At 46.9% G+C, this 20,620-nt stretch overlaps 1 protein-coding gene across 1 annotated transcript in view; it reads right to left on the bottom strand.

The window, feature by feature from the left end:
• Positions 1–340: 340 nt before the first annotated feature.
• DNASE2B (deoxyribonuclease 2 beta) overlaps positions 341–20,620 on the bottom strand; it is a 61,610-nt gene continuing 41,330 nt past the window's right edge. The window contains exons 4-6 of the mRNA XM_063427139.1: positions 16,715–16,876; positions 14,988–15,185; positions 341–964 (exon numbers count right to left, since the gene is read on the bottom strand). Of these exons, the coding sequence (XP_063283209.1) occupies positions 621–964; positions 14,988–15,185; positions 16,715–16,876 (704 nt within the window). The 3' untranslated portion in view covers positions 341–620. The remainder of the gene's footprint in view (positions 965–14,987; positions 15,186–16,714; positions 16,877–20,620) is intronic.

The raw sequence follows: 20,620 nt of genomic DNA, 5'->3' as shown, positions 1-20,620 counted from the left end.
TTTCTCAAGACACAGTGTGGGGCAGGAAAGGGGAACCCGTTACATTTGAATCAATATAATCAAAATGACAGACTGTAACTCTCACTTTCCGAAACACTTTCATAAGTATCCCTCCTTGTTTAATTTCTTCTTATCTCTGTAGACCATAGATCTCAAACTCCCCTCCCCAAATGTTGATAGTCTACAACTCAAATCACAGGAGTTCTAGGGCAGCAACATGCGGGCACACAGTTTTCAATGGCTGCTGTAAGATTTCTGTGTGCTGACAGACAGGTGCAAGGGGCGGAGCTTATACAAATGATTGTCAGGGAGCTAAGATGGAGGCATGAATAAAGCAATGTGGATTTTTACATGTACCTTTATTTTTCAAACCTCACAAATTACATATTTGTTAAGTATAGGGAAAGTAAAACAAGAACTGACAGTCCCCCTGTTAAAGTGGCCCTCACACTTACGCTAACACACAACATGCACACTAAGCCTTTTACATACCCTATATTTTTTTTCTATAACCTGTTAGTGTGAAATGGTTAGCGTGTGTAATATAAACGCAACCTGCATTATAGTTTCTTTATATTAGTTTTCCATGTATTATAACTATATGATATAAAAACCTACTTCTACAAGGGGATACACGCTTTATAATAGGACACCATCCTACTAAAGGCATTGTATATGAATTTGTTTTGTGTACAGATGAATCCCCCGCTCCTCCAGATCTGGCTAGGATTTCGGTTTAGGTCCCCAATGCATGTCCATGGGGCTGTGGCTAATCTGGAAACGCACCACTTGGAGTGATCGTGACTTGAGTAGAAGGAAGAATGGCTCGGTAATGTGAGTCTCTTTATATTAAACACATGGTGTGCTAGGGAACAGTTCGATGGCAACTCGTCCCCTCTCGGCTGCCACGTCTCTGTCAGAATATCTGTGCCCAGCGTCTGTGCTATCCAGCCTGTAAATATATCTGTGGGAGAGAGAGATTAAATGTTAAACAGCGAAATACATTGATACTATATCCACAGGGACATACACTGATACTGTATCCACAGCGATTTACACTGATACTATATCCACAGCGATTTACACTGATACTGTATCCACAGCGAAATACACTGATACTATATCCACAGCGAAATACCCTGATACTATATCCACAGTGAAATACACTGATACTGTAACCACAGGGACATACACTGATACTATATCCACAGCGATATACACTGATACTCTATCCACAGCGATATACACTGATACTCTATCCACAGCGATATACACTGATACTGGACTATGGCCCCGCATTAAAAACCTTTTATTTTCCATGGAGAAAGGCTTGTTCGTGCCTTTCTGCCTGGGCGTTCGGTAGATTGAATCTACTGAACCAAAGCACGAATGAAGGGACCACCTGGGCAAGGAGTGTGCCAGGGATTTACCTCCCAGAAGCTGCGGTTAACCGCAGCTTAATTGATGAACGCTGGGTGGTCGCTGTTCGTATAACCGAACAGGTGGCAGCGGCCATCTTAAACTCCCGAACGGCCAGCGGTGTTCAGCTACAAAACTATGGAAGTGAAAACGGACACTTATTTGCGCGAACACCGCTGAGCCGCCGACCTCCCTTCTCCTGCCTTTGGTCATTTAACCGAATGCCGGTCCATTCGTTTTTTTTATTGTGTGAACAGCGCTACCCCAGATAGCTAAGCCATGGAGCCCATTCGTATACCGAAAGACTTTGGCTCCATGGCGATTGAACTGTATGTATGGGATCTGAGCGCCATTCGGTAATAATGTGCACTCAGATCTAAGCTATCTGGGGAATTCGTGTGTTTCCAGTTCGGGTGTTGGAGAATTAATTTCCTGTTCAGGAGATTGGTGCTTGCAGTAGCTGCCTGTGTATCTGGAAGGGAATATCCTCTAAACGACTGTTTAACCCCTTGTGTGTCTAGGGGTGCTGTTACAGGGACATACACTGATACTATATCCACAGCGAAATACACTGATACTATATCCACAGCGAAATACACTGATGCTGTATCCACAGCGAGATACACTGATACTATATCCACAGCGAGATACACTGATACTGTAACCACAAGAACATACACTGATACTATATCCACCGTGATATACACTGATACTGTATCCACAGCGAGATACACTGATACTGTATCCACAGCGAGATACACTGATACTATATCCACAGCGAGATACACTGATACTGTAACTACAAGAACATACACTGATACTATATCCACCGTGATATACACTGATACTGTATCCACAGCGAGATACACTGATACTATATCCACAGCGAGATACACTGATACTGTATCCACAGCGAGATACACTGATACTGTATCCACAGCAAGATACACTGATACTGTATCCATAGCGAGATACACTGATACTATATCCACAGCGAAATACACTGACACTGTAACCACAAGGACATACACTGATACTATATCCACAGCGATATACACTGATACTGTATCCACAGCGAGATACACTGATACTATATCCACAGCGAAATACCCTGATACTGTATCCACAGCGAGATACACTGATATTGTATCCACAGCGAAATACACTGATACCTTATCCACAGCGAGATACACTGATACTGTATCCACCGCGATATACACTGATACTGTATCCACCGCGATATACACTGATACTGTATCCACACGAAATACACTGATCCTGTATCCACAGCGAGATACACTGAGACTGTATCCACAGCGAGATACACTGATACTGTATCCACAGCGAGATACACTGATACTGTATCCACACAAAATACACTGATACTGTATCCACACAAAATACACTGATACTGTATCCACAGCGAAATACACTGATACTGTATCCACCGCGAGATACACTGATACTGTATCCACAGCGAGATACACTGATACTGTATCCATAGCGAGATACACTGATACTATATCCACAGCGAAATACACGGACACTGTAACCACAAGGACATACACTGATACTATATCCACAGCGATATACACTGATACTGTATCCACAGCGAGATACACTGATACTATATCCACAGCGAAATACCCTGATACTGTATCCACAGCGAGATACACTGATATTGTATCCACAGCTAAATACACTGATATTGTATCCACAGCGAAATACACTGATACCTTATCCACAGCGAGATACACTGATACTGTATCCACCGCGATATACACTGATACTGTATCCACCGCGATATACACTGATACTGTATCCACACGAAATACACTGATCCTGTATCCACACGAAATACACTGATCCTGTATCCACAGCGAGATACACTGAGACTGTATCCACAGCGAGATACACTGATACTGTATCCACACAAAATACACTGATACTGTATCCACAGCGAAATACACTGATACTGTATCCACAGCGAGATACACTGATACTGTATCCACAGCGAGATACACTGATACTGTATCCACAGCGAGATACACTGATACTGTATCCACAGCGAGATACACTGATACTGTATCCACAGCGAGATACACTGATACTGTATCCACGCGAGATACACTGATACTGTATCCACACGAAATACACTGATACTGTAACCACAAGGACATACACTGATACTGTAACCACAAGGACATACACTGATACTGTATCCACAGCGAAATACACTGATACTGTATCCACAGCGAAACACACTGATAATGTATCCACACGAAATACACTGATACTGTATCCACCGTGAAATACAGATACTGTATCCACAGCGAGATACACTGATACTGTATCCACAGCGATATACACTGATACTGTATCCACAGCGAGATACACTGATACTGTATCCACAGCGAGATACACTGATACTATATCCACAGCTAAATACACTGATACTGTATCCATAGCGAGATACACTGATACTGTATCCACACGAAATACACGGATACTGTATCCCCCGCGATATACACTGATACTGTATCCACACGAAATACACTGTGGCGAAACCAACTTCGCCACTGTGAACTGGAGAAGCCTGGTTGCTCGCCTGCTGCCTTTAGATTATGGACCGGCAGCTAAAGGGTTAATTTTACTGTGCAGAAGGATTTATTTCTCCCTTTCTGCACAGCAGTTCGGTAGATTCCATCTACCGAACAAACAGACGTTTACCAACCTCCCCAGAGCCGTGGAAAGCCGGACGGCGCCGTTAATTGGCCACCCAGGAGCTGGAGTGTGCTGCCAATTTACCTCCCTGAAGCTGCGGTTAATTGCCTGTTAACTGTGTGGCCGCTGTTACACTTAGCGGCCGCTAGGTGGCGCTGGTCTGGAGCTCCCCGGGCAGCCAGCGCTTTTCTGCCCCGCTTTCATGCACCAAACCCGGACAATTTTACGTGCAGGCACCGCTGAACCTCCAGCCCCTGGTTCTAATTCGTATGGATTAAATGAATGCATGTAAATTTGGTAGTTTGTTTTATGTGAATGCTTTAACCCAGATAGCCTGCCATGGAGCCTGTTCGTATAATTAAAGACTTTAGCTCCATGGCAATTAAACTGTATGTTACGGTTACCCTTAGTCTTGCTGAGAGTTGGACCGCTTAGTAGTCTGGATTCCTATTGCTGAAGAAGGGAGAAGCTGTTTTCCATAGTATTCCATACGAGTCCTGTAAATATAGAATAATCCCACTAGCTATAGCACAGCTAGGATACCCTTCTGCCCACGAAACGAGTCAAGGCTACGATTTGAGGGTCAAACAAGAACTGAGGACTGGGATGCCCAGCCTGCTTTTTATTGTGGTCACATACAAAAAGGGGGAGGCATAAAATCACCAATCACATATTGGGTGCAACCCACATGTCCCCTCCCCTCAGATAAACAGTTAAAACAATTATATTATACACATCTGCACCCAAGTTCTGGAAGTACCCCAAAACCAGGGGGTACGCCTTTAAATCCTGCACCGCTGGATAGACCTCGTTCAGGGGAGCAACATATCCGAAAACTGGCTCGTTCGGATGAACGGTTCGGGAGTTATGGTGTTCCAAAGTTCTGACCGACCGCACAGACTTTATAGCCGAAAATAGTTCCATACGTTTAGGCCTTGCGGTCGGTCTCTGTTCGTACTGTAAAACTCTACGAACCCCTTGCCATCCATAGTTACCCCGGGGGTCGCTGTACTTCCCATGCGAGGAGTAATCGTCTTTACCGACTGTGGGCCGTTCGGTAGGCCCAGCACGTAGTTATGATATCCTGGAGGTCTCAGCGGTGTTCGCCTGTTCGCGTCTCCATTTTTAGTTCCATGCGATTGCTGGCAAACACCGCTGTTCGAACGTAAGATGGCCGCGAACACGTGCAAAGTCCCGAAATGGCGGCCATCTATACGTTTACACAAAGGATTTGTGCTGAACCATACGAACGGCTGCAATGAAGAGAAAAAGGTGCAAATAGCACTTAAAGGCACACAGTGAAATAAGGTTTTTGTAACAGTGCTCCCTTTTTGTGGAACACTCTGGCAGACACTGTCTGACCCCTTTTCGGGGCAGACTAAGGCTGTCCAGACCGCTGGCTATGCTGGGCTGAGGTCTGTTTGTCTGGACAACCCGTCGGCTTTGCCATTCTGTTTCCCAGGTCTGTATGTGATGGTGAAATTGAAGGGTTGCAACGATAAACTCCAACGTAATAGTCTGCCGTTATCGCCTGAGACCCGGTTTAGCCACACCAACGGGTTATGGTCGGTGACCAGAGTGAACTCTTGTCCATATAAATAGGGAGTCAAATTTCTTTAATGCCCACACCAAAGCCAAGCACTCCTTTTCGACCGCTGCATAGCTGACTTTGCGGGACAGGAGCTTCCGGCTGATGTAGGCAACTGGATGCTCCCCTCCGTCTTCACCTACTTGTCTGAGGACGGCTCCCAGCCCGAACATGGAAGCGTCTGTATGGACGATAAAACGTTTGTTAAGAGCTGGGGCCGCCAAGACAGGAGCATTAACCAAAGCATTTTTGAGGGCCTGGAAAGCCGTTTCACAGTGGGGAGACCACAGGACCTGTTGAGGTAAGTTTTTCTTGGTCAGGTCAGTCAGTGGTTTGGCCAGTGTGCTGTAGTCCGGTACAAACCGTCTGTAGTACCCTGCCGTGCCCAGGAAGGCTAGGACCTGAGTCTTAGTGATGGGAGTAGGCCAGTTGGCGACAGCTTCTATCTTGGCTGGCTCTGGTCGCTGTTTCCCACACCCCACCCGGTGACCCAGGTACTGTACCTCGGCCATCCCAAAGTGTCATTTTTCTGGCTTCAGAGTCAGGCCAGCAGCCCTGATCTGATCCAGAACCATTCCTACGTGAGCTAAGTGGTCCTCCCAGGACTCACTGTGGATCGCTATGTCGTCCAGGTATGCGCAAGCAAAACTCTGGAAGCCATCCAGGAGTCTATCAACCAAGCGCTGGAATGTAGCTGGGGCATTCTTCATCCCAAACGGCATCACCTTAAACTGGTATAAGCCGAATGGGGTGACGAATGCCGACTTGGGGATAGCCTCCGGGGCCAGGGGAATCTGCCAGTAACCCTTGCAGAGGTCTATGGTGGTCAGATAATTTCCCCTGGCTATACGATCAAGTAGCTCGTCTACCCTGGGCATAGGGTAAGCGTCCGTCACTGTCTTTTCATTGAGCCTCCGATAGTCTACGCAAAACCAGGTTGTCCCATCTTTCTTGGGCACCAGGACAACCGGGGAGGCCCATGGACTATCGGAGGGCTCAATTACCCTGAGTTGGAGCATCTCATCGATCTCCTTCTTCATTCCTGTCCTAACTGCCTCGGGGATTCGGTACGGGGCCTGGCGTAAGGGAGCTTGTCCCGGAGTATCTACCTGGTACCCTGGCTTCTGGGAGAAAGTGAGATTTTTGGACTGTAGGAGTTGGTTAAGCTGTAGGAGCTGGTTAAGCAACATATGGCCGTCACGTTCTCGGGTCGCTCCAAGTATTCTTTGAGCATGTTTACATGGAACGTCTTCCTAAGATTGTTGTCGTGGCAGCTGGCTATTACACAAGTGGTGTCTCCACGCTTCTCTACGATCTGGTAAGGGCCCTGCCAGGACGCCTGCAATTTGTCGGTCTTCACAGGCTTAAGTACTAACACCTTTTGTCCTATGGTGAAGATTCTCCTTCGGGCCCCCCGATCGTACCATACCCTCTGTCTTCTCTGGGCCGACTGGAGGTTAGCCTGTACTGATTTGGCTAATTGCTCCATTCGGTCTCTGAGTTCCAGCACGTATGGCACAATGGGGACACCGTCAGTTTCTATCTCTCGCTCCCGGATCAGGTTTAGTGGTCCCCGTACCTTCCTTCCGTAGAGCAACTCGAAGGGAGAGAACCCTGTTGTTTCCTGGGGCACCTCCCGATACGCAAATAGGAGGTGCGGCAGGAAGCGTTCCCAGTCTCGGTATTCCTGAGTGAACGTCTTGAGCATTTGTTTGAGGGTCCCATTGAACCTCTCACAAAGTCCGTTCGTCTGGGGGTGGTATGGGGAGCTCAGGAGGGACTTAATTTTGCACACCTGCCAGAGTTGTTGGGTCAATTCGGCCGTAAATTGGGTGCCTCGGTCGGACAGGATTTCTTTTGGAAATCCTACCCGAGAGAACACTTGTACTAGGGCATTCGCTACCGTATCCGCTTGGATGTTGGATAGGGCGACAGCCTCGGGGTATCGGGTCGCGTAGTCCACTACGGTAAGGATGTAGCGCTTACTGGAGGGACTAGGGGTAGCCAGTGGTCCTACTAGGTCAATAGCAACCCTGCTGAAGGGTTCCTCTATAATGGGCATATTGACTAGATGGGCTTTAGGGTGATCGCCTCGCCTTCCTACTCGTTGACACACATCGCAAGTATTACAGTAAGTCCTAACGTCAGCGTGTACCCCTGGCCAGAAGAACGTGTGGGTAATGCGGTGTAGTGTACGGGTTACAGCTAGGTGGCCTGCCAAGGGGATGTCTTGTCCTATCTTGAGGATTTCTCGTCGGTACTTGTGGGGCACTACCAGCTGTCGCCTACGTTGTCCCTTTTTCTCTGTCAAGCGGTATAGTTTCCCTTTTTCCCACAAAAATGTTTTGTTATCTGCCCCGCCCCCTCCGGTCTCTGCTCGTTCTCGGTACTTTTGTAAGGTCGGGTCAGTCTTAGACTCTGTCTCGAAAGCATCGGGGGTGTCCCAGGGTATGGGGCCTAACATGTCAGGCAAGGTCGGGGTAGGTCTTACCTGTGTCTCCCGCACTGGTGAGAGTTCTCGCTCTGTCCGGGCTTGGGCTCGGGTAGTCACTGGGTTCGCCTCGTTGTTGTATACTGGAGCATAGGCAGAAGTCATGGGGCCCAAATCGTTACCCAGTAGTACTTCGGCAGGTAAATTATCTATTATGCCCACGTTCACAGCCCCCTTTCCCGCTCCCCAATCAAGATGCACTTTAGCTGTCGGAATTTTGTACACATCCCCCCCCGCCACTCTTAACGCCCACAGTCTGTCCTGATTGCCTGTGCTCTGGTACCAAATGGCTCTGTACCAGCGTGATAGTAGCACCTGTGTCTCTCAATCCCTCTGTAGATCGCCCCTCGAGCCATACCTTCTGCCGATGGTGCTGGCGGTTGTCTGAAGCAGCATATACAGGGTCCGCCTCGTGAAGCGGCCCCAAATATTCCTCCATAGGGGCCTCTTGGTTAACACAGAGGGCCCGGGCAGGACGATATGACCCAGAGGGGTAATTGCAATTCCTGGGGGTCTGGTGCGTATTAAGGGGGCAGTTAGCCATGAAATGCCCTGGTTGCTTGCATCGGTGGCAAGTCGGTCTGGGACGATCAGAGTTGTTAGTGGGTGGTCCTGGGTGTCGAGTGGGCCCTGCAGGCACCGGGGCTCAAAATTCAGCACGAGGGGGTGCACGGTAAACCTCTCTGGGCTCGACCCGTGCGGGAGCTCGGTAGTTCGTGGGTTCGTGCAGACGAGAGTCATAATGTTCATCGGCCAATTTGGCTGCTTCTTCTAGGGTAGAAGGTCGCCTGTCTCGCAGCCATTCCTTCCCCTGCTGCTCCATGCCATTATAAAAATGTTCTAAGAGAAACAATTGTAAAATTTGCTCACCAGTCACAGCTTTACTGCCGCTCATCCAGTGATTTGCCGCTCTCCGCATTCGGTGCGCCCATTCCATATGGGTATCGTTAGGCTTCTTTTTCGTGCACCGCAACTGTCGGCGATACGTGTCGGGAGTTACAGCGTACCGTCTTAACAGTGTCTCTTTAACTAGCGCATACTGTGTCACTTCCTCAGCACCCAGAGTACGAAAGGCTTCCAGGGCTCGCCCGGATAGTTTCCCGGACAATATCGTGGGCCATTCTCTGTGAGGAATCTGGTGCAGGGCACATTGTCTTTCGAAGTCCGCCAAGTATTCATCTATTCCGGTCTCGCTCTCTAGGAAGGGTCGAAATGCAGCATAGGGTATCTTGGGCCTCCCAGCATTTTCGACAGGAACAATTACCTGCGGGGCTTCAGCATTGTGGTGTGCGTTGGCTAGGTTGAGCTCGTGGGCTCGAGCCTTTTGTATATCCTCGTCCGCCTCTGCCATTAACTTCTGCACCAGTTCTATGGGTGGGTTCGGCCCATATAGTGGGAGGCTTTCCCGAACAATCCCGGTTGCTGGCGTACCCTCCTCTGCTTTCAAGTAAATCCTTTAGGGTTGTACGCTTCAATTTTTCGTAAGCGCTCTCCATCCGTTCCGTACCTCTCCTAGGAAATCCAGGATAATCCCACCGCTGCCACTAAATGTTACGGTTACCCTTAGTCTTGCTGAGAGTTGGACCGCTTAGTAGTCTGGATTCCTATTGCTGAAGAAGGGAGAAGCTGCTTTCCATAGTATTCCATACGAGTCCTGTAAATATAGAATAATCCCACTAGCTATAGCACAGCTAGGATACCCTTCTGCCCACAAAACGAGTCAAGGCTACGATTTGAGGGTCAAACAAGAACTGAGGACTGGGATGCCCAGCCTGCTTTTTATTGTGGTCACATACAAAAAGGGGGAGGCATAAAATCACCAATCACATATTGGGTGCAACCCACATGTCCCCTCCCCTCAGATAAACAGTTAAAACAATTATATTATACACATCTGCACCCAAGTTCTGGAAGTACCCCAAAACCAGGGGGTACGCCTTTAAATCCTGCACCGCTGGATAGACCTCGTTCAGGGGAGCAACATATCCGAAAACTGGCTCGTTCGGATGAACGGTTCGGGAGTTATGGTGTTCCAAAGTTCTGACCGACCGCATAGACTTTATAGCCGAAAATAGTTCCATACGTTTAGGCCTTGCGGTTGGTCTCTGTTCGTACTGTAAAACTCCACGAACCCCTTGCCATCCATAGTTACCCCGGGGGTCGCTGTACTCCCCATGCGAGGAGTAATCGTCTTTACCGACTGTGGGCCGTTCGGTAGGTCCAGCACGTAGTTATGATATCCTGGAGGTCTCAGCGGTGTTCGCCTGTTCGCGTCTCCGTTTTTAGTTCCATACGATTGCTGGCAAACACCGCTGTTCGAACGTAAGATGGCCGCGAACACGTGCAAAGTCCCGAAATGGCGGCCATCTATACGTTTACACAAAGGATTCGTGCTGAACCATACGAACGGCTGTATTGAAGAGAAAAAGGTGCAAATAGCACTTAAAGGCACACAGTGAAATAAGGTTTTTGTAACACTGTATTTGTGTGGTCTGAGTGCCATTCACCTAATAATGTGCACTCAGACCTGAGCTATCTGGGGATATGTTACATGTCTGTGTTTTATGTGCAAAAAGTAACTTTGTGTATTTTAAAGTGATAGTCTGTTTTGTATCACCACGTGCATAATGGAGTCTTGCCTTTGTCCTGGGAGATAATTGAATTACTTCTCTAATTATCTCCAGGACAGAGAAAAGGAAACAAGGATGCATTGTGGGAAAGTATTGTGGCTGTATGTACTAAAGTGATGCATGTCTGTCTGCTTTTTCAGTCTCCCATTTGGTCCCTTAGGGGAGTGTCCACCAGGTGGGAGACCTGCATAAATACTGGGCAGGTAGCCCTCAGTAAATCAGTTCCTGCTTAACCCTCAAAGCGATGTGTCGTCTCGTTCTTTGGGGGAATTGGATCGTATGCTGACTGCCAGGAGTGTAAGCGGATTGTATGCTTTTCCTGTTCGGCTGATTCCAGGGTTCGTGTGTTTGCAGTTCGGGAGTTGGTGAATTCGTACAGTTTGGAATTCGGGAGATTGGTGATTGCAGTAGCTGCTGGTCTATGGGAAAGGGGATTATCGCCTAAACGGTTTTTATCCCCTTCTGAGTGAAACGGTCCGCAACAATTGGTGGCAAGCGGCGGGATCGTTCCTACAACCAGAAGGACAGCTACAGGTAACACCATCCCCTGGATTTACAAACTGAGGGCAACGTTAGTACCCGTACAGCGACCCTATCTACTAAGGAACCAACTTCAGCAGAGCAAGCATGGCACCCAGCTACAGTCAAGAGGCGTATGACAGAGAGGTCACCGCAATGCTGGCTTTATGCGGACCCAACCCCTTGGAGAGTATAGTGCAGCTTGTGAAGAAAGCAGTGCGAGAGTACTTGCCGTGGGAATCAGAGCGGGCAAGGGGGGTTGCCGTCCTTCCTCCCCAGCGGCAGTGTGTACCCCAGGGAGCTGATGGTGTCGTCCGTCCTCCCCAGCGGCAGTGTGTACCCCAGGGAGCAGAAGGTGCCGTCCTTCCTCCCCAGCGGCAGTGTGTACCCCAGGGAGCTGAAGGTGCCGTCCTTCCTCCCCAGCGGCAGTGTGTACCCCAGGGAGCAGAAGGTGCCGTCCTTCCTCCCCAGTGGCAGTGTGTACCCCAGGGAGCAGATGGTGCCCTCCTTCCTCCCCAGCGGCAGTGTGTACCCCAGGGAGCAGAAGGTGCCATCCTTCCTCCCCAGCGGCAGTGTGTACCCCAGGGAGCAGAAGGTGCCATCCTTCCTCCCCAGCTGCAGTGTGCACCCCAGGGAGCTGAAGGTGCCGTCCTTCCTCCCCAGCAGCAGTGTGCACCCCACGGGGTACACACTGCCGCTGGGGAGAAAGGACGACGCCTTCAGCTCCCTGGGGTACACACTGCTGCTGGGGAGGAAGGACGACACCTTCAGTTCCTTGGGGTATACACTGCCGCTGGGGAGGAAGGACGGCACATTCAGCCTGACTTCCAAACCCCAATACTGCTATAAGCAAGCCTGATGCCCACCCTTCACCATTATTACATTTTATAGATAGTCTGTCAGACACACTGCCTCTTATTACAGCAAGTGCCCCCAACAACAACCCTTGCACATCAAGCTGACTTGATACCTCAAAAAATGCTCCAGAACTGCTGAATGCTGTCGGAGAAAGTCTGACTTTCTCCACTATAAATTTATGCTGTCCTCTGCAAAAGTAAATTACTTCAATACCCTCATAACCACACTCTCCAGCGAACCCAAACGACTATTTCACACATTGTTCCTATTGTTCCTCCTCCAACTACTAACTTGACCGCCTCAGACTTAGCAACTCACTTCACTGACAAGATCTCTACAATCAGGGAAGAGTTCTCATCTTTCTTCTTCCCCTAACCTCACTCCCTCTGCTGTTCTATGTTCATTCGCACCTGCTACAGTGGAAAAGGTTTTTGCTCTGCTCCAGTCCTCCCGCCCCATCACCTGCTCCCTACATCCAATTCCCTCACATTTCATCCGTACTCTGTCGTCTTCTCTTTCTCCACCTCTCACTAAAATTTGCAATCTCTCTCTCTCTTCTGGAATATTTCCATCGCCCTTAAAACATGCAACTGTAACCTTAATTCTAAAGAAGCCCAACCTTGACCCTAACTTCCCATCCAACTACCGTCCTATCTCGCTACTGCCTTTTGCATCCAAGATCCTTGAAAGAGTTGTGTATGCAAGATTGACAGACTTCCTTGAGTCTAACTCTCTGCTAGACCCGCTTCAGTCTGGTTTCCACGCTAAGCACTCTGTGGAAACGGCACTGACCAAAGTATCCAATGATCTACTCGCTGCAAAATTTCGTGGTCACTACTCTATCCTAATTCTCCTTGACCCGTCTGCAGCTTTTGACACTGTTGATCATCAACAGCTTCTTCTCATCCTCCGCAATATCGGTTTACAAGATATTGCTCTCTCTTGGTGCTCCTCCCACCTCTCCCAGCACTCTTTCAGTGTTTCTTTCTCTGGCTCTGTTTCTTCTCCCCAACTCCTCTCTGTTGGTGTCCCCCAAGGCTCAGTCCTTGGTCCCCTACTGTTCTCTATCTATACTGCCTCCCTTGGTAAACTCATTAGCTCCTCTGGTTTCCAATATCATTTCTATGTGGATGACACGCAAATCTATCGGTCCTCTCCTGATCTCTCCCCGTCCCTCTTGACTAGTGTCTCTTACTGCCTCTCTTCTATTTCTAACTGGACGCCTGCCCACTTCCTTAAACTCAACTTGACCAAAACTAAAATTCTAGTCTTTCCTCCCTCAAATGTTGCTACTCCTGTGTCTGTTTGCCTCCAAGTGCTACCATCAGCTCCACCACGCACTCAGACCTCTCCTTCAAGCCTCATGTTCAATCTATCAACAAATCCTGCCGCTTCCATCTCAAAAACATTGCACGCATCCAACCCAACTTAACGCCAGATGCGACTAAGGTGCTGGTCGATTCCACTGTCCTTTCTCGTCTTGACTACTGTAATCTGCTTCTCAGTGGTCTTGCGTGCTCCCAACTTGCGCCATTACAGTTCATAATGAATACAGTGGCAAGGCTCATCTTCCTGTCCGCCTGCACTTCCCACGCCTCACCATTCTGTCAGTCCCTATATTGGCTTCCTGTAAAATATATGGCTCAATTTAAAATTCTGGTTCTTGTTTTCAAATCTCTACATAATGCTGCTCCCACCTATCTATCCTCACTAACACACAAGTATGTCCCGTTTAGGCCCTTACTCTCTGCTGAAGACTTAAGTCTATCTTCTATCCGTACTCCCACCTCTGATGCTCGCCTTCAAGACTTCTCAAGGGCTGCACCATTCCTGTGGAACTCACTTCTCTCCTCCATTAGATGCTCACCCAGTCTTCACTCCTTCAAAAAAATCATTAAAAACCCACTTCTTCATAAAAGCGTATCAATTAAACTGTTAATAGCTCCCGACTGATTCCTCTCATGCAACTGTTATTAGTCTAATACTATCCTTCTCTTTTGTGTCACTTTACCCCACACCCTCTAGCACGTGAGCTCATTGAGCAGGGCCCTCAACCCCTCTGTTCCTGTGTGTTCAACTTGTCTGGTTACAACTACATGTATGTTCGTCCACCCACTGTAAAGCGTTATGGAATTTGTTGGCGCTATATAAATAATAACATTATAATATCATCTGACAGCTGCTGGAGGTCAAAAAAATTATGGTTCCTTCTAAATTGAGGGTGTTAGGCTGAGGTTGTTGGGTGAGGGGGTATTCAAGAGCAAACGATAAGAGGTGGTGATCAGAGAGAGGAAATGGAGTGTTGCAGATATTACATACTGTAAGAGAAGATGAGGTTGAGGTTATTGCCAGCTACATGGGTGGGAGAACTGGCCCACTGTGATAGCCCTTCATGATTCTATACTAAGTATAAAAGGCAGGGAGGGGGTTCTAGGCTAGATCACCTTCATGTATCCATAGTTCGTACTAAAGGCAGGGAGGGGGTTCTAGGCTATATCACCATCATATATGCATAACAAGTATAATAGATGGCTCTAGGTTAGTTCTCCATCATGTATCCATACTACGTACGAAAGGCAGGGAGGGGGTTCTAGATTAGATTACTGATCATAACTGCCTATACTATGTGCGCACTCATTACTGGTAATACTTTCCTATACCATGTGCCCATTCTGTGCTGGGTTCATTCTACCTGTCGCATTTGACCACTGATAACTGGTTTGTGACCCAACTACCATGTGCTCACAGCTATTCCTACCATCAACAAAATACTTGGATTTGGCAAAGCTGAGGAAGGTATCTCCATTAGCTGACTCCAATGTGATGAGATGAGTTGGTTCCACCCAGGGAAAGTGGCTTCCAAGACATATTTTCTGTAGACTCCATAGGTCATCCCAGTATTCCCCAGGAATGGAGCAGTTATAGACATTTGGGTTGTAGGAGAACATCTGGATGGCTGTAAAACAAAATCAGATAGAAATCTATTGTGAAAATTATCTTAGGCAGAGAACGTGTTTGTTGAGCTAATGGACATATTGAAGATCCATATCAAGGAACGGAGTTTTCACCTCTTCACCCCACACAGACACTTTCTTTCCCCCTACACAAACAAATTGTGCCTTGGATGAGTATTTAACCCTTTTAGTGTACACATAAAAAAACACAAAACAGGCATTTGGTGGGCTATATAAATAAGTATTGTCTAAGTACCTGGCTGAGACAATATTTGGTAGAACAATCTTTTGCTGCGGTTACAATAGTCTGTCTTTTGAATTAAACTCCTACCAGATTTGCACAGCTGGAGCCTGAATTAAGGCCAATTTTCTTGCTAAATGACTCAAGCACTACAGGTTAAAAGGGGTCATTAGTCATTCCAAGTTTTACCTCCAATTAAGGTCTGGACTTTGACTAAACAAGAAAAGATTCAGGTTCTTTGTTTAAAATGACTGCAGTGTATCATTTGCTGCATATCGGAGGACATTCTTTTGAAGATGAGCCTTCGCTACAAGTTTCAGGGATCTTGCAGACTCACATTATTTGGCTCCATCCATCATTCCTTGTCAGTCAATCAGTACACGATGATGAAAAGTATCCTGACATTGTGATGCTCCCACCACCGTGTTTCACTATGCCAATTTTCAGTGTGATAAACTGCTTTGGCATCCTTGCGGAATGCCCTCTTTAAGGAATCGCTGAGTTTTGACATATGAGTTTCTTTAGGTGGAGTCGCTTTTCAACTTTTTTTTTTCCAATTTTAAAACCCGATTTAAAGCAGTTCTCTCACCTTCCAGGGTCTTTCAATACATATGACTCAGGTTGAGGAGGCCTATGGGTGCAGCCCAAGAAAGTTAGACTTACCTGATTCAGTCTCCTGTGGGTGCCACAATTTGCAAGCCTCGGCTCCTGGCACTTTCATCTGCCTGGAGCCCACCTCAGTACTGTTCTCTCATGCACAAGAGTACAACACTGATGCCTATGGATGCTCCTGCAAGACCATGGCAACCTCCATAGATATATTCTCACAATGAGCTAGTGATGGTGGGGGGAAGATAATAGAGACTGACCATGATAAATCTGACTTCTGTCAAGGCAAAGATTTACCATAAGACCCCCCAAAAAATTAGTCCCTCATTTTTCTTAAAATACCCTTTGACTGTGTTGTAATTTTAATGAAGTGAATGAAATTATCTTTATAATATGCTCAAACACAATTTTTTGATGACCGAGGTTTCGTCACTATCTTTATTTGGAAGTTAATTCCGAAATCAAAAATCACTGTCGCACCATGAAGCTCTTAGCGATGAGGTAATAATTACATGATTTTATTCATATTTATACATAGCTCTGGCACTGCAGACTTTTTTTCTCTCTCTGCGTTTGTATATACTTTGTAAATTCACCAAACATCTGTGTATCACTGCTATCAGTTACTGTCAATATGTAAATAGCACAGTTACAAAATTATTAAGAGCCAGTAAAACCCACCGATTTCTTTAAACTGCTGGTATTTGTAGGTGACACAGATGGCACTCTGTCCGTACAGTTGACCTGTAGAAGGATATCCATATCCATCCTCTGGGAATGGTGGGAAACGGGGGACACTGTGAATTAGCCAGAATCCCTGGGATTTGTCAAATAGCAAGATTCCTATATTGGGGAGAAATATATTTACAAATCGATCTAATCCTGCATTGTATTCAATCTCTGTCAGAAAGCAACACAGTCTCCTCATTGTTCGTCTATGTTTCACTTAGCATAGAGGATGCTCACAGAACCAGGGGGACTGAGCAACCTCTATATCTATAATGCTGTGTGGGGGATAAGACATAGGGGGATTGAGGACCCCCATAATCTATATTTTTAGTAGGTGTGTGGGGAATAAGACCCTGGGGGACTTGCTGGAATAGAAATAAGACCCGCTGGAATGGGTAGAGTATTCAACCCTTTTAGTGTACACTTTAAAAAAACACAAAACAGGCATTTGGTGGGCTATATAAATAAGTATTGTCTAAGTACCTGGCTGAGACAATATTTGGTAGAAGAATCTTTCACTGCGGTTACAATAGTCTGTCTTTTGAATTAAACTCTACCAGATTTGCACATCTGGAGGGAGGGAGGGAGGTAGGGGATCTAGTAGAATAGGAATAAGACCCAGGAAATTGAGTAGAATGGTGTGGGGAACCAACCTCGCCACTGGAGGAGCCTGGTTGCCCACCTCTTGCCACTGGACTATGGCCCTGCATTAAAAACCTTTTATTTTCCTAATAAGCAGTGTTACCCCAGATAGCTAAGCCATGGAGCCCATTCGTATACCGAAAGACTTTGGCTCCATGGCGATTGAACTGTATGTATGTGATCTGAGCGCCATTCGGTAATAATGTGCGCTCAGATCTAAGCTATCTGGGGATATGTTGAATGTATATGTTTTATGTAGTAATTTTAACCCTGTGTACTTTTATGTATTTTTACTAACATGTGGCTTATGGAGTGTTGCCTCTGTCCTTGTTGATAATTGGATTACTTCCCAATTATCTCCAGGACAGAGAGTAGGGATTGCAATGCATTGTGGGATCTATTTAAATGTGTAAGCTTGTGATTGGTCCTTTTACCCTTTGTGTCCCAGTTTCCCATCTGGTCCCCTAGAGGAGTGTCCACCAGGTGGGAGACCTGCATAAAAGCCGGGTAGGTAGCCCCAGTAAATCAGTTCTGCTGACCCTCAAACGAAGTGTTGTCTCGTTCTTGGGGGGAATTGGATTGTATGCTGTTATAGTGCCAGGATTGTAAACTGTTCGTATGGTTTTTCCTGTTCGGCTGTTTAACAGCATTCGTGTGTTTCCTGTTCGGGAATTGGAGGATTCGTATGGTTCCAGTTCGGGAGTTGGAGAATTCGCGTGTTTGCAGTTCGGGAGATTGGTGATTGCAGTAGCTGCCTGTGCATCTGAAAGGGGAATATCGCCTAAACGTTTTTTAACCTCTTGTGTAACGGTCCGTTACAATTGGTGGCAGCGGTGGGATCATTCTCACAGCCCAGAAGGACCTCTACAAGGTAACACCATTCCCTGGATTTACAAATTGAGGGTAACGCTAGTATCCATACAGCGCCCCTATCTACAAAGGAACTCAGAAAATGGAGGAGAAGTTTCAAGATAGGTTGTACTGTTACGTATCCCTGGGGTCTGGAGCAGTCTCAGAGGAGGACATGTTGAGTTACAGAGAGATTGCCAGAGCCGGGCTGTGGGATGAAGCCCTAGAGAAAGTACAGTATTGGCGAGGGGATCGGCGCCGCAGCAGAAGGCAGCAAATCCTGGCTCGAATGGCAGAGCGGATGCCCCTCCTGAGAAAACAGACCGAAGAAGCGTGGGTGACTAGAATCGAGATTCTAGTATATGCAGAACTGATGCTCGACGACGCATACCAGGCGATACAGTGGTACGCAGCTCAGTGTCCCCCCAAAATGGCAGAGTATGAGTTCCCAGAGGGTGCAGATTACGCTGGCCCTGGCCTATTTTGGGATAATATTGACGATGAGGACTTTGGTAAAGCTACAGACTTTCGTTCTTAAGACCTGTGTTACGACCGAGAAGACATGCTGGGTCTCCCTAGCGCTTTGACCTTGAGGCAGACCTACGGTATCTGGTCGCCAAGGAATGTGACCTGGAGTGGGATTACCTGCGACTCGTCAATGAGGCCTGAGAAGAGACAACCGGTCCTCTTCCTCAACAGCAACCAGCGGTACCCGAGGTAGCGGACCTCCTAGACTGGTCCTGCGAGGATCCCCAGCGGCAGTATGTATCCCAGGGAGCTGAAGGTGCTGTCCTTCCTCCCCAGCGGCAGTGTGTGTTTTTAGGAGAGGAGATAGTTGGTCCCTCTCCCCAGCATTCAAGTGAGTCACAGGGAGCTGAAGGTGCCGTCCTTCCTCTCCAGAGGCAGTGTGTCCGGCAGGGAGCAGAGAAGTCTTTTTTGACTGACCGCACGCATGGTTTCATGCCCAAAACAGTTCCAGAGAATTAGGCTGTGCAGCTGGTCCATTTAAAACAGTCGAAATACCGTTCAAATTACTGAACGGAATGGTGAATAGCAATAGTTAAAGTGTGTCTCTTGCTCGTGGGCTTCGATTCACTGAACGCCGTTCGACTCCTGTTTGAATAATCAAAGTTTTCTGGAAGGTAACTGTTCAGTGGTGTTTGTGCCATCGCGTGTCCAATTTGAGATCCATGAACTCGGTGACAAAACACAGCTGAACACGTTCGACTAAACAAGTTGGCCACCGCCACGTGTTCGACTATACCAGGGTTAGGCAACCTTCGGCTCTCCAGATGTTGTGGACTACATCCCCCATAATGCTCTTACACACATAATGCTGGCAAAGCATCATGGGAGGTGTAGTCCACAACATCTGGAGAGCCGAAGGTTGCCTATCCCTGGACTATACGAATGGCGGACAATTCGGCACTTCGACTGTATCCGAAGTGCCATTTTGCAGAAAGGGAATGGAAGGGGTTTTTAGGTGAACAAACAGACGAACCAGAGGATAGAGTTATTACCCAGAGACAGAGGATCTGTCACAGTGATTAAGAGGTTATTCTAGGCAATTCACCTGATTCCTATTCCAATTCGACCCAATCACCTGGGTTTTATTCTTACTCTACCCAATTCCTCTGGATTTTATTCTTATTCTATTTAATTCCCCTGGATCGTATTCCTATTCTATCCAATCACCCAGGTCTTATTCTTATTCTACCCAATAAGAATAGGAATACGATGCGGGGGAATTGGGTAGAGTAAGAATAAATCCCAGGGGATTGGGCAGAATAGGAAAAAGATCTATGGGGAATGGGTAGAATAGGTTTAAAAAAAAAAAAGGGGGGGGGGGGAATTATTACTATTATATCCAGTAGTAGTTTTTTTTGTAAATCTTTCTTTTATTATGGCATATGCGTCATGGGGTACAGAAGAGAAAGAGGAAGCATTGTGGGATAACATGAGTTAACAATATCGAGACGGTGTACAATGCACCTCAAAGAATGATTGCCATGGGTTTTTTTTTTTTTTTTTTTAAACAATCATGTAGACAGAGTAATACAGGCTTTGTAGAGAAACAAAAGTAATAAAAGTAGTTTGGTCTAAAATGTGATAATGCTTATGTCTATGCTTTAAATTAAAGACTAGATAAACAAGGCTATGGCATATTATTCGAACTATACGGTGATACCGTCAGCAATAATGTAAAGGCAACCAGGGTAAAACTAATGAGCATCATCTGACGTACAGTTTATGCGGAACTTGGCATGGAAATAACATAGAAATAAACAGGCTATGAGATACGCAACCTGGTCAACGGTTATTCTGAGCTAGTTTCAGGCTAAACAGGCTTAGGACGTTGCTACACAA

This window comes from Pelobates fuscus, chromosome 7 (assembly GCF_036172605.1).
Source record: "Pelobates fuscus isolate aPelFus1 chromosome 7, aPelFus1.pri, whole genome shotgun sequence".
NCBI lineage: Eukaryota > Metazoa > Chordata > Amphibia > Anura > Pelobatidae > Pelobates > Pelobates fuscus.
This window is presented reverse-complemented; position numbering and strand designations above follow the sequence as displayed.